The following is a 13,062-nucleotide window of genomic DNA, read 5'->3' as shown; positions in this document are numbered from 1 at the left end:
TGAAAGTTAGACACCCACTTTGGTTGGTGTGATTCTACAACAGGTGCTTAGTGCAAAGTGCATAGTTAAAAGTGGGTGTGGTTAGGGTAGATCATGGGCGTGTTTTTGAGTTAGGCACCTTTCTTTGAGTTAGGAGCCATCAGGCACCTAACTTAGGTGTAGGCATTTAGGCCACAAGAAACCTGGCATAAATGTTAAGCTGTGCTAAATGTGATTCTATAATAGGTTCTATAACTTTTATACCTGTGACTAGTCTTTAAGCCCGTTACATTAACGGGTGCTAGAACATATGTGTGTGTGTGTCTGTCTTTCTTTCTCTCTCTCTCCTTAGCCGCTTTCTTTCTTTCTGCCTTTCATTTTCCTTGGCTGTCCATCACCACCCCTTGCCTGCTCCCCCTGTCCATTTTTCCTTCCTTTTACCTCCACTGTGTCCACCACCACCCCTTCACTGCTCTCCTTATGCAGCAGCAGCCCTTCTCCCTTTGTTTTACCTCCCCCCTGTCCAGCAGCACCTCTTTCCTTCTCCCTCTGTCCAACATTAGTCCTCCGTTCCTTTTTCTTCCCTGTCCATCAGCATCTCTTTCCTTCTCCCCCTGTCCAGCAGTAGGCATCCCTTCCTTTTTTATCCTCCCTCCTCCTCCTTCTTATCCCTATGATACTCTTACCTTGCTCTGCCCCTGATCAGAGGTTCCCGACAGCTGCCCAGTTGCACCCATTGGAAAAGTTCCCACTGCCGCATCCCGCACCCCTCCTGACGCGGCTCCCGCTGTCCTTTCTGTCTGTCTCTGTCCCGGCCCCCTTTGCCTGTCTGTCTTTCTGTGTATCTCCCTGACCCTGTGTCTTTCTTCTTTCCTTTCTGTCTCCCTTCCTCCTTCTGTCTGTCTGTCCAAAGCATCATTCCATCCCCCTCCATTTCCCTCCCCCCACACCAGTTCCCTGTGCACCTGCCCCTGTATCTTTCTTATTTTCTTTGTGTTTCCCTTCCTCTCTCTGTCTGTCTGTCCAAAGCAGCATTCCCTTCCCCTGATGACATCATCAGAGACGCGGCAGAGCAAATCAGGGCAGTAGAAGGGCCCGAAGCAGCGTGTGAAGACTGATGCACACGTTTCTGGAATCACCATTCGGGCCCGCGGGAAGAGAAGGGGGTGGGCGGCAAAGGAGAAACGGAGATTGGCGGCGGCGGCAGGAGGAACGGACATCGTCGTCTGGCTGTGGTCCGGCTTGTGGAGGTGACGTATTAGCGCGCATGCGCACTCCTTCGGCCACAGACCTACAGCGTACAGAACACGCAAATAGGAGTGCGCATGCGCGGCTAGCTCTTTATTATATTAGATTATAACCTGTGATTCTATAACTTTTATATAATTGCACTTAGTGCCGATTTTTTAGATGACATATATAGAATCGGGACCTTACTGTATGCACATGTAGGGGCAAATTCTATAAAGAATGCCTAAAAGTTAGGCATCCTTTAGAAGTCCGAGAGCACAACACTCGACATGATTCTATTACGCATAGACGCACAATAAAGAATTGTGCTCAGGAGCATCCAGCAAATTTAAGTGCGTCTATATAGTTACTGTATTTTTCGCTCCATAAAACACACTTTTTCCCCCCCAAAAGTGGGTGGAAATAAGGGTACGTCTTATGGAGCAAATATACCCAGCCACAGAGAGAATTACACCCTCCCAGGTTCCTGGACACTGCCCTCGTGTGCCGCGGCTCTGCTGGTGTCTGGGTGAATGAGTGAGGGTGGGGTGAGGAGGCCAGGATGGTGGCGCTGAGCCCTGGCAGCTGACCTTGCCCTCTGTCCATGATGACCTTGGAGGAGAGCGCAGGCACCGCCACAACCTCCGGCCTCTAACAACAACTTCCGTGGCAGCGGATTTGGACCGCAGCTGTCCCCCTGCTTGGGGAGGAGGTGGAGCCCGGGGACATAGAGCTGCCAGCGCCTGCAGCCGATAGATCCGGTGACGGGGACAGCGGCATCCCCCAGCCAAACCAGCACACCAACTCCAGAGCCCCCAAAGCCGACTCGGGCTCCGTCTGCAGCAGCAACAACAGCATCCCGACCCCCATCTGCTTTTTGCTTATATTCTTCCTACTAAGAGAGAAAGAATGGGTGCGTAGGGGATGTAAAAAGCTGTGCATTAAAGATAAGGTTATCCTTTAAGAGAGAGAGAATGGGTGCGTAGGGGGTATAACAAGCTGTGCATTAAAGATAAGGTTATCCTTTACTTTACCAATTGCTGACTCTGCAGTATATACATGTGACTGTGGGCACAATGCAGGGACATGTGATGTACAATGTTAAGCTCACAGTTAAGCTCACCAAGATTTCAGTGTGGCTATGTACTATTACATCTGTTTAATTGGATGAGACCTCAAGAAGATTCCTTAGAAGAAAGTAGTTCTGGTGAGGTTGTGAAGAGGGTAACTTCAGTATGAAGAATATTTTTTTTCTTATTTTCCTCCTCTAAATCTAGGGTGCGTCTTATGGCCAGGTGCGTCTTATGGAGTGAAAAATACAGTAGATGTCCTTTATAGAATCACCTTTTAGGCATTGCATAGATGTCCTGATAACGTCACTAAAAAAATAGGAATATGTGCTGGGTTATGTAACCATACTAGGGATTTGAACCCATGATCTGTGGAAGATGGAAGAAGTGCCTTTAACCACTGAGCCACAGGAGCTTCTGTTTAAGCAGGAGTTCCTATTTTAGTGACAATCTGCCATCTAGGTGACACAATGATGTCAAGATTGTGCATCAGACATGTCCACTTGCTCTGAACCACAGCTATTGTGAGTTTAGTATGCAATACATTTGATTATGTGCTTTGCTTGAATAATACATTATTAAATATCTTTTAACCTTTATATGAAACTGGAGTACTCTTTACACTAAAAAAACAAAACCTTATGGGAATGAGGTTTAGTATGCAATCATGTGCTTTGCTTGAGTAATGCATTACTGTATTAAATATCTTTTTACCTTAATATGAAACAGGCGTATTATTTACCCCCAAAAAGTAAAATCCATACTCTATATCTGGACACCTCCGGCACACCTAACCCATGCCTAACTTATACCTAGCGCCCAACTCATGCTCAAAAGTAGACGTGGTTTTGCAATGCCTACATTTTAGGTGAGATTGTAGACGTGATAGGACACTGAGCAGCTTGCGATTCTGTAAATGGACGTCCATATTAAAGCCACGTCCACACCTATCACATTAGGCACAGCTTTTTCCAATGGGTGTGTCTGAAATTCTGGACATCACGCACAGCCTTTGGACATCTAACTTTCAATTATTGCTTGTTAAAGTTGTTAATTGGGTTTATTATTCAATTTATTTGGATGCCTAAGTGGTTGGACTTCCACATTGTGGACACCTAACTTTAGGCATCCTTTACAGAATTTGTCCTATAATCTTTAGCAATTTTATAACAGCCAACTTGAGCAAGTAAATTTCTATTTTACACACTCATGTCCTTTACAAAATTACCCCCAATGTGTCTAGCTGCTTGTTCAGAAGTGAGTGAAACTTACATGTGATTCTGGTGCACAGCGTCCCAGTAGATCTATAAGTGCAGAATAAAATGACATAATGGCATTCCCCATGTGCACAATCTCCTCTTCTTCATCCAAGTCAGCACTGACAAATAAACATACAGGCATTTAAATTATTTTTTTTAGATACCAGTTCGTAGACTGATTCTTCTCCTTACCTGCTAGAAACTGAAGTCTGTCATTACAAATCCATCTTTTGTCTTAGCCTTCCATCCCTCAGAGGAGGAAAGAAGGATCATTAGCTTTTTGGTTTCTGTACCTTTTGTCCCTTCCCCTTCAGTAATCCAGACTCTCTTTATTGGCTAAGGATTGAACAGGAAGCCTCCTATAGAACTATACTAATCTCCACTACACTGCTTTTCTGTCAACTGCTGAGCACGTGTCCTCCAACTGCATTGCTACCAGTATGGAGTAGTGCTTCACTATTGTGTTTTCAATTGCTAGGGACAGGCAGGATCCCTGTAGTCCTGCAAAACTTCCTTGTCCTTCACTATTGAAAATGTGATAGTGAAATAGCACTCTCTACTGGTAGGTCTGTAGGTAGAGGACTCCCACTCAGCTTAGAGCAATAGTTCTCAACCAGTGTGTTGTGCCACATTAGTGTGTTGCAAGAACATGGGAGTTGTCGCAGGTCAAGCACTCTCTCCTCTTTTTTCTTCAACCCCTCTTTCCTGAGTCCAGCACATCTTTCTCTTCCCTCTCTTCGCCCTCCCCTGTGCAAATCTGCTTTGTTTCAAGGGCCCTTCAGTGATAACATGCTATCTGAGCCAGTGCCAGATCCCCCCTCTCCACAACATCCTGTTTATAGGTGAGGGTAGGATGCAGCAGAGGGAAGGATCCGGTGCTGACTCGGACAGCAAGTTATCGCTGCGGAGGCCACTAAACAAAGCAGATTTGACATTAGTGCTGGACTCGGGGAAGAGGAGTTCAAGGAAGAAGGAGGTACTGGACTCAGGTGGTATGAAAGACAAAGTGATATTTAATTCAGAGGGGAGCTGAGAAGAAAAGAGAAAGTGTGCTGAGTATGCAGTTCTATAGTCACATAATTCCTCCTTTACAAAGCCACGCTAGCATTTTTAGCACCAGCCATGGCGGTAACAGCTCAGATGCTATTAGGAATTCTATGAGAGTCGGAGATGTTACTGCGGCTAAAAATACTAGTGCAGCTTTGTAAAGAAGGAGGATAAGTAAAATGTATATAATAAATTTGTAAAGTACTTAAAGGTTGTTGGAGTATTACAACATCCATATGTAGTGGATAGTTAAATCTACCCTCCACTAATATTTAGTTTGCTACAACCTAAGACATTAAATCTGTATCTGATGGTAACTGAATATTTCAGAGGAGCCAGTGAAACGTTAAAGGGAATATAAATGAGCAGGATGGATGGTCCTGAGGGACAAGTTGGCTGATGGACAAAGAGGATTAGGAGCCTATATTCTGAGAAAATAGATTTCTATGCTGTTGGAGTCTATTTCCTATGGATCCCAAAGTAGTTCCATGAACCAGAAGAGATTTGAGTATTGTTTGCATGGATGCTTCATGGGAAAGGTGAATGAGTTAAGATTGTGTTTTTGAATTGTATCTTATAGGTTCCATAAGCTGAATCACCCAGAGGAGAAGAAGATTTATCAAATCAAGAAGAACAGATAAAGACAAAGAAGCTGTAGACTACCTATGTTGTCTTGATTCATGTAAATTGAACAGTATTTATGTTCATTTTAGAATAATCAAGAATTAAAGAAATTTGGGGTCAATATTCAGCCATCAGTGCTCAGTGTTTTGCCGACTGCCACTAGCATTGTGCCTGGAAATTCAATGATGGTGCATATCTAGGCTCTGGCATTGAATTTCTGGGTTTCTTGAGCTGGCTAAACCATAGTTAAGTGTGATAGTCAGAACTCAATCAGTAATGGAGTGCTGCATAATGATAGGACTGACTTTTATGCAGACCTATTTATGCAGTGACCTCGGCCAGTTAATAGCTGAATATTGGCCCTTAACTGGTCAAGTGTCAACTCTGCCTTGGAACACCCCAAAATAGCTAGTTTTGCTTTAGGCCTTCCTGGCCATTTTTAGTGGAGGAAAGGCACGAGAGGGGAGATATGATAGAAACTTTTAAATACCTACGTGACATAAATGCACATGAGGAAAGTCTCTTTCAATTGAAAGGAAACTCCAGAGTGAGAGGACATGGGATGAAGTTAAGAGGTGAGAGGCTCAGGAGTAATCTAAGGAAATACTTTTTTATAGAAAGGATAATAGATGTATGGAATAGTTTCCTAGTAGAGGTGGTGGAGATAATGAGGGTGTCTGAATTCAAAAAAGCGTGGGACAGGAACGAGGGATCTCTTAGGGAGAGGAGGAGCTAGTGAATGTTGCAGATGGGCAGACTGGATGGGCCATTTGGCCTTTATCTGCCATCATGTTTCTATGTTTCTAAGTGTCACTGAAAATGACTGGTTAGCCATTTAAATGGCCAGGTTAGCAATTTAAATGGCCAGGAGCTACTTCTGGTTAGTGAAATCACTTTAAATATTGACCCCTTTATTTTTATGTAGTTAGGGGTTCAATGTTCTCTCTAAGGACTGAGTTCACATGAGCAAAAACATTTTTTCACGAGCAAAGGACTGAGTTGATGTGAGCAACAATTTTCTGTACATTACAAATTAATCCCCCCTTTTGTAAAGCCGCGGTAGAAGATTCTACCACAGCCCAGAGCGCTAAATGCTCTGACACTGCTCCAACACTCAAAGAATTCTATGAGCATCGGAGCATTTAGCGCCCTGGGTAGTGGTAGAAACCTCTACCACAGCTTAGTAAAAGAAGGCCTAAGAATTACAAATATAAACAAAAAAATTGAAAATAAGGTGACTTTTTAAAATTGTATACCGCCAAAGCCATAATAGTTCGAGGCGGTTTACAATAAGAAGAGCTGGATAATCAGCGAAGATAGGCACAATGAAAAGTCATTGATACATGTGAGCAGGATACAGAGATACGAGGAGCTGGACCAATCAGCGCACGATCAGCGAAAATAGGCACACTGTAAAGCCGTCAAGTAAAGTAGGCAGGGTACTAAGAAGGCTTGAGAGATCTTGGTTACAAATTGGTTAGAGTAAAAAGGGAAAGGGCTTTGTTGCTAGGGGACGTAGTTAAAAGGGATTTAGATACAGTACAACTTGGAAGCCTACCACTTACTCCTGGGAGGGAGCTTCTAGAAGTAGTTCTTTTCTTTGGGATCTGCCAGGTACATGCTAGTGACCTACCCTCAACATGACATTTCTTATAATTTCATACATTGGCATGCCAGTCTCAATGTCCTAAAATTATACACTTATAAGTACTTAGTAATTCCTGATTTTAATGGGTTTTTCCTATTGAAGTAACTATCCCAGTCTCCTGATCCAGAATCCTATTCAAATCTGAGGCATCAGGTACACAGGTAGATTTGTATCCACAGCGAGTATGTGGAAAATTGCTGTTCATTTGTATGTATTGTACACTAGACTGCCACTGACAATGTCCTAAAATCACATAAAACTATAATATAAAATTTTGGGGTATGAACATAGGCCCTGATTCTCTAATTGGTCGGCAGCCGCTGATCGTGTGTCAATCACACAACGACACCGTTTAGAGAATCGAAAATGTAGGCCAGACGTTTCTGGCACCTATCTTTGACGTGAATTTTGCCTACATAAGCGCTTTATAGCACCTAACACCACTTCTGGAATTAGCCATGCCTATAATGGAATCAATCACCTCTAGAGGTGTGATTCCAGTGCTATGAATGTATCCCTTAAATTACGTTTCAAATAGCGTTTCCCTCTTAACTTAGGCGCTGGCATGGTTCTTTTTATAGAATTTGCCCTGAAGTCTGTATCCAGGGGTGCTGTTGGATTAAAGTTATGCTAACAAGGGTTCTCAGCTGGCAAGATTTCAGGAGTCTTCTTATTCTGCAAGATGCAATGTTGTATGGACACAGACTTACACATCTCTCTTCAACTCCTGTGAAGGAAGATCCAGGTAGGGATTCTCAGAGATATTAATTGCTTCTTGCATAGCTGCCAACAAACCACTGCCCCCCTCCCCACGTAGTGCGGGGCCAAAGCATTCTGGCCTCCGGATCAGCAGCTTCACCACTACACTTGCATTTTCTTCCACACTTTCACCTAAAGGCAGGAAAAATTAAAAAGTCAATGGTCACTCAAGTATCATTCATGCACTGTATGTAAAAAATCATTGGGATGAAATTCCATGAAGTTATATGGTTCATCAGCAGCAAAAGAATGTTTAACTTCCTTAACATTGGATTTTTAGCAACTATACAAATAGTATTGTGTTGAAGATTCCTCCAATCAGTCTGATACTCTCCGTATAGTGAAGAGTCAAGGGAAGGGGTAGAATGAGGCTGGCACTCCAAATTTTTTTTTTTAATTATCTTTATTCATTTTAAAATAATTTCAATAAGTGAATAACAATAATTAAAACATTTACACTATAGACATCACTTAAAATATTACAATATTCTTACAGACCAATAACCCTCCCACCCAAACTATTCTTTATCATTCAAGAGTCTATAGATCTATCATAATTCCGTAATTCACTACATATTTTAAACATAAAATTACACATTTATCCACTTAGACATATTTTAAACTTATAAACCACCCTGCCCCCATCCATAATAATATTTGATTATAACCTATATATTCCTCCCACCCTCCCTCCCTGGATGTGCAGTTCTTCTAACAACAAATGTATAATTATATTAAATCTACAAAAGATGTCAATGGACCCAATATTAGATTAAAGTTTTTAAAATTCCCTAACTGATCAGCTCTCATTGTTTCATATTTATATATTTGACATAAACTTGCCCACCAGAATGCAAAATTGAGACGATCCCAGTTTTTCCAGTTACATGTAATCAATTGTATAGCTGTACTTGTCATAATTAATAAGAGACTTCTTTTATATTTATCTAGGGAGTCTTTGATATACAAAATGGTACCACAGATTATTACTTCATAAGTTAAAGGAATCTCAGATTCTAAAATATTAGTAATATGTCCCCAAATCGATTTCCAAAAAAAACAGTATCTTAGGTCAATAAAACAGTAAATGATCCAATGTTCCTATGTCAAGATGACAGTGCCAGCATCTATTAGACTTTGAATTATTCAACTTATTCAATCTAACCAGGGTCCAAAAAGAACGATGCAACAGAAAAAACTAAGTTTGTTTCATAGATGCTGAAGCTGTACACCTCATATATAGTGAAGAGTCAAGGGAAGGGGTAGAGTGAGGCTGGTATTCCAAAATTTTCCAGATAACAACAATTTTTAGCCACTATCTAGATAAGCTATCCAGCAGATATTGAGCCAGTGTAGATGGCATTTTTGTTTGTCCAGCACCAGTGCTAAACCCTAAAATTCAATACTTTTTTTTTCTTTTTTGATCAGTTATAGCAGTCAGGGCATTGGAGATGTTAGGTTCAAACAAATTCTATATCACATCATCCATTCAATATTTTCCAATGGCATTCATCACAAACATGAAAATTGTTTTACTTATCAGACACACTGCTAATTTTAACAGTAAATTAGGTATTTAATTCAATTTGGTAAAAATACCCTCTGTGTTATATTTATTAATCTCACAACAGATTGTACTCAGTTTTACCACACTACGGCCCTGTTTTACTAAGGTGCGCTAACCGATTTAGCGCACGCTAAATGCTAACGTATGTTAGTCTATGGATGCATTAGTGTTTAGTATGCGCTAATTTGATTAGTGCGTGCTAATCGGTTAGCGCACCTTAGTAAAACAGGGAGGTAAGAGGTTTTCGCACAGTATTTAATCATATTAATTGAAATAATACTGCAATGCAGTTTACAAAAGCTACCTAAACTATTCCATTTTCAACGTTCAATGACACATTCACATGACACTGAATTCTATTCTTTTAGGTCAAAGTACTTGCTTCTGGATTCTATAAATGGCGTGCAAATTTCCAGGTGCAAAATTTGGCGCTATTCTGAGATGCATGTGTTACTAAATTAGCTAATGAGATAATCAGCACCAGTAATTGGGTGATAATAATTACTGCTAGATGCTCCCATGCAACTCTGAGTTATCCAGTTGGTGTTCGCTAATCATAATGCGCTAGCTGGATAATGTGAGAGCTGCCAAACTCCACCCATGCCATGTTCCCACTGAATCATATATGTGGGAGAGTCTATAACAAATTACCACTCCCCCTGCTGGATATTCCCTCTCATTGTCAGAGCTACCTTAATAGCTACCTTAGGTAGCTCTTCCTTAAGGGGAAGTGACATGGGAAGGAGGAGTCAGGGAGACAGGAATCAGGAAGTATAAAAGGGCAGTGCCGGACCTCGGTCAGAGAAGCCCAGAGGAAAGGTGATTCCCATATGCTCCTTGACTACAACCATTAGAAACCCGGCTTGGCTGAGGTAAGCCAATCTAAATTTTATTGCTGAACACCTGTGAGTTTTCTCTGAGGTCTGACTCGAGCCATATCCTACTGCCTGAAAAACTGATGAAAGACTATGTTTGGGGCATGGCAGTCATAAGCCTTGTCCATGCTTTGGGTCCTATCAGCTACAGGCCCCTCTAAGAACTTTTTGAACAAAAGACTGTTCTGTGTATGCCTGGCCATGTGAAGAAACAGGGTTCAGGATTTTCCTTTCCTTTGAGTGACTAAAGAAGTTTCCTTTACCTTTTGTGCTCATATCTGGCTGTTTGTGCACTGGCCCAGATATGTGGTGTCAGGAATGAGATTCTGCTCAAACCCACCAGAAGAAGCAAACCCCACAAGATCTGGTCCTGAGTTTAATATCTCACCATATTTTGAGGTTAAGGAGATTAGCTACGCATTGAGAGAGGGACCTGAAACTGTATAGTTGGTGCAGGACAGGCAGGATTTTTTTGTTTGTGCTCAGAGTACTCTAGTGCTGCCAATAAAACATGTAGGAAGTAATTCATTTCATGATTGAGGGGCAGCAGCAGCAGCAATTTATTCAGATCCAGCAACAGCAGCAGTTCATACAGGCACACTTGGAACAGAAGCAGGTTCTACAAAAACTTATAGAACTGTCATAGGGCTCTCGAGCCCAGCCATCCCCATATTACAGGGATCCGGGTACCTCACAATGGTGCCTATGCCCAGGATGATGCCAGACCATACCTTGGTGAATTTTGAGAGAGTGGCATACTTAGCTGGCTGGTTGAAGGCAACATGGACTACATATTTGGAAAACCTCTTAACTGGTGACAGCCAAATGGCCTTCCAAAGCGCTAAGCACAACAACCGAACTACCTATAACATCAAGACAGTAATCTTGGAGTGGGCTTGGCATACCCCAGAAATACAGGCAAAGTTTTTTTTAAAAAAAATCCTCCAGATGAAAGAGAACCCTCACTAAATTAAACTAAACTAAACCTTAAGTTTATATACCGCATCATCTCCACAGATGTGGAGCTCGGCATGGTTTACAAGTTTTTTCTATAAACTTAAGGAGGTCACATGGTGATGGTGGCAACCAGAGGAGAGGTCCAGGGTAGAGTAGCCAATATGGCTCTACTGGAGCACTTCCTGGACAGATTACCCCAGTCTATAAGACAATGGGTGGCAGCCTTGCAGATATCCTCCACCGGAGTAGACCGGAGGAACGCCACAGAAGCTGCCATCGCTCGGACCTTATGTCCAGTGACCCGACCATGAAGCGCGAGACCAGCCTGAGCGTAGCAAAAAGAAATACAAGCAGCCAACCAGTTGGACAAGGTGCGCTTGGAAACAAGACGTCCCAATCGATTAGGATCAAAGGACAAAAATAATTGAGGGACCTTCCGATGAGACTCGGTGCGTTGAAGATAAAAAGCCAACGCCCTCTTACAGTCAAGCGTATGAAGTGCCGCCTCTCCCGGGTGAGAGTGGGGCTTCGGAAAAAACACCGGAAGAACAATGGACTGATTGAGGTGGAAATCAGACACAACCTTAGGTAAAAATTTAGGATGGGTGCGAAGAACCACCTTGTCATGATGGAACACAGTAAAGGGCGGGTCCCTAACCAAAGCCTGCAGCTCGCTAATCCGACGAGCGGACGTGAGCGCAAGCAAAAAGATCACCTTCCAAGTGAGAAACTTAAGATGAGATTTGTCAATAGGCTCGAAGGGAGGCTTCATCAGTTGAGCCAAAACCACATTAAGATCCCAAACTACAGGAGGAGGTTTCAAAGGAGGATTAACATTCACTAGACCCCTCATGAAACGAATCACCAGAGGATGAAGAGAGAGAGATCGACCCTCGAGATGCCGATGGAAAGCAGCAATCGCACTGAGATGCACCCTAATGGAAGTCGTCTTCAGCCCAGACTTGGACAAATGCAACAAATATTCCAGAACCGAAGACACCGGAACCGAACTCGGATCCAGATGATTCGAGGAACACCAGGAAGAAAATCTGGTCCACTTCTGAGAATAACAAAGCCTAGTCGATACCTTGCGCAAGGCTTCCAGAACCTCCCTCACAGACTGAGAAACCTGTGAAGTCATGGGGAAAGGAACCAAGCCGTCAGATGTAAAGACTGAAGATTGGGATGCAACAGCGAACCCCGACTCTGAGACAGCAGAGAGGGAAAGACAGGCAGAAGCAGAGGCTCCCTGACACTGAGTTGAAGGAGCAGGGAGAACCAGTGCTGACGAGGCCAACGAGGCGCAATGAGAATCATAGTGGCTCTGGACGCCTTGAGATGAACCAACGTCCTCAAGATCAGAGGGAAAGGAGGAAATGCATAAAGGAGCCTCCCTCCCCAGTCGAGAAGAAAGGCGTCGGCCTCGAGACGGTCCGGGGAGTACATCTGAGAACAATAGAGGGGCAGTTTGCGAGTCTCCGGGGAGGCAAACAGATCCACCTGAGGAGTCCCCCAGCGGTCGAAGACCTCGCGCAGAACTCAGGAGTTTAGCGACCACTCGTGCGGCTGGAGAAGACGACTGAGTTTGTCGGCCAGACAATTCTTCTCTCCCTGAATGTAAACCGCCCGCAGGAAGATGTTCTGGGAGACCGCCCATTCCCAAAGGCGCAGGGCTTCCCGGCACAGGGACCAAGAGCCCGTTTCCCCTTGTTTGTTCACATAATACATGGCCACCTGGTTGTCCGTCTGCACAAGGACTACCTGATCGTGCAGCAGGTGGCAGAACGCTCGAGCAGCCAGAAAAATGGCACGAAGTTCTAAAACATTGATGTGACAACTCCGGTCCTCTGCCGACCATAGACCTTGAGTCCACAGACCATCCAAATGAGCTCCCCATGCGTACTCCGAAGAGTCCGTGGTCAGGACCTTGCGATGCGGAGGAACGAGAAAGAGCAAACCCCCGGAAAGATTGGAAGAGTTGGTCCACCAACGGAGCGAGCGTCTCAAGGAAGGAGTCACAGTTATAGGGGAGGAGACTGGGTCCCGA

General features: G+C 43.4%; 1 protein-coding gene across 2 annotated transcripts in view; it reads right to left on the bottom strand.

Annotated features, from left to right (window-relative positions):
- The window catches only part of RYR3 (ryanodine receptor 3), a 693,107-nt gene that overhangs the window by 332,251 nt on the left and 347,794 nt on the right, over positions 1-13,062 (bottom strand). For both annotated transcript variants that reach the window (XM_033952387.1, XM_033952388.1), the window contains exons 44-45: positions 7,568-7,748; positions 3,552-3,657 (exon numbers count right to left, since the gene is read on the bottom strand). In XM_033952387.1, the coding sequence (XP_033808278.1) occupies positions 3,552-3,657; positions 7,568-7,748 (287 nt within the window). The remainder of the gene's footprint in view (positions 1-3,551; positions 3,658-7,567; positions 7,749-13,062) is intronic.

This window comes from Geotrypetes seraphini, chromosome 7 (assembly GCF_902459505.1).
Source record: "Geotrypetes seraphini chromosome 7, aGeoSer1.1, whole genome shotgun sequence".
Classification (NCBI taxonomy): Eukaryota; Metazoa; Chordata; class Amphibia; order Gymnophiona; family Dermophiidae; genus Geotrypetes; species Geotrypetes seraphini.
Note: the sequence above shows the minus strand (reverse complement) of the source record. Positions and strands in the feature narration are given on the sequence as shown.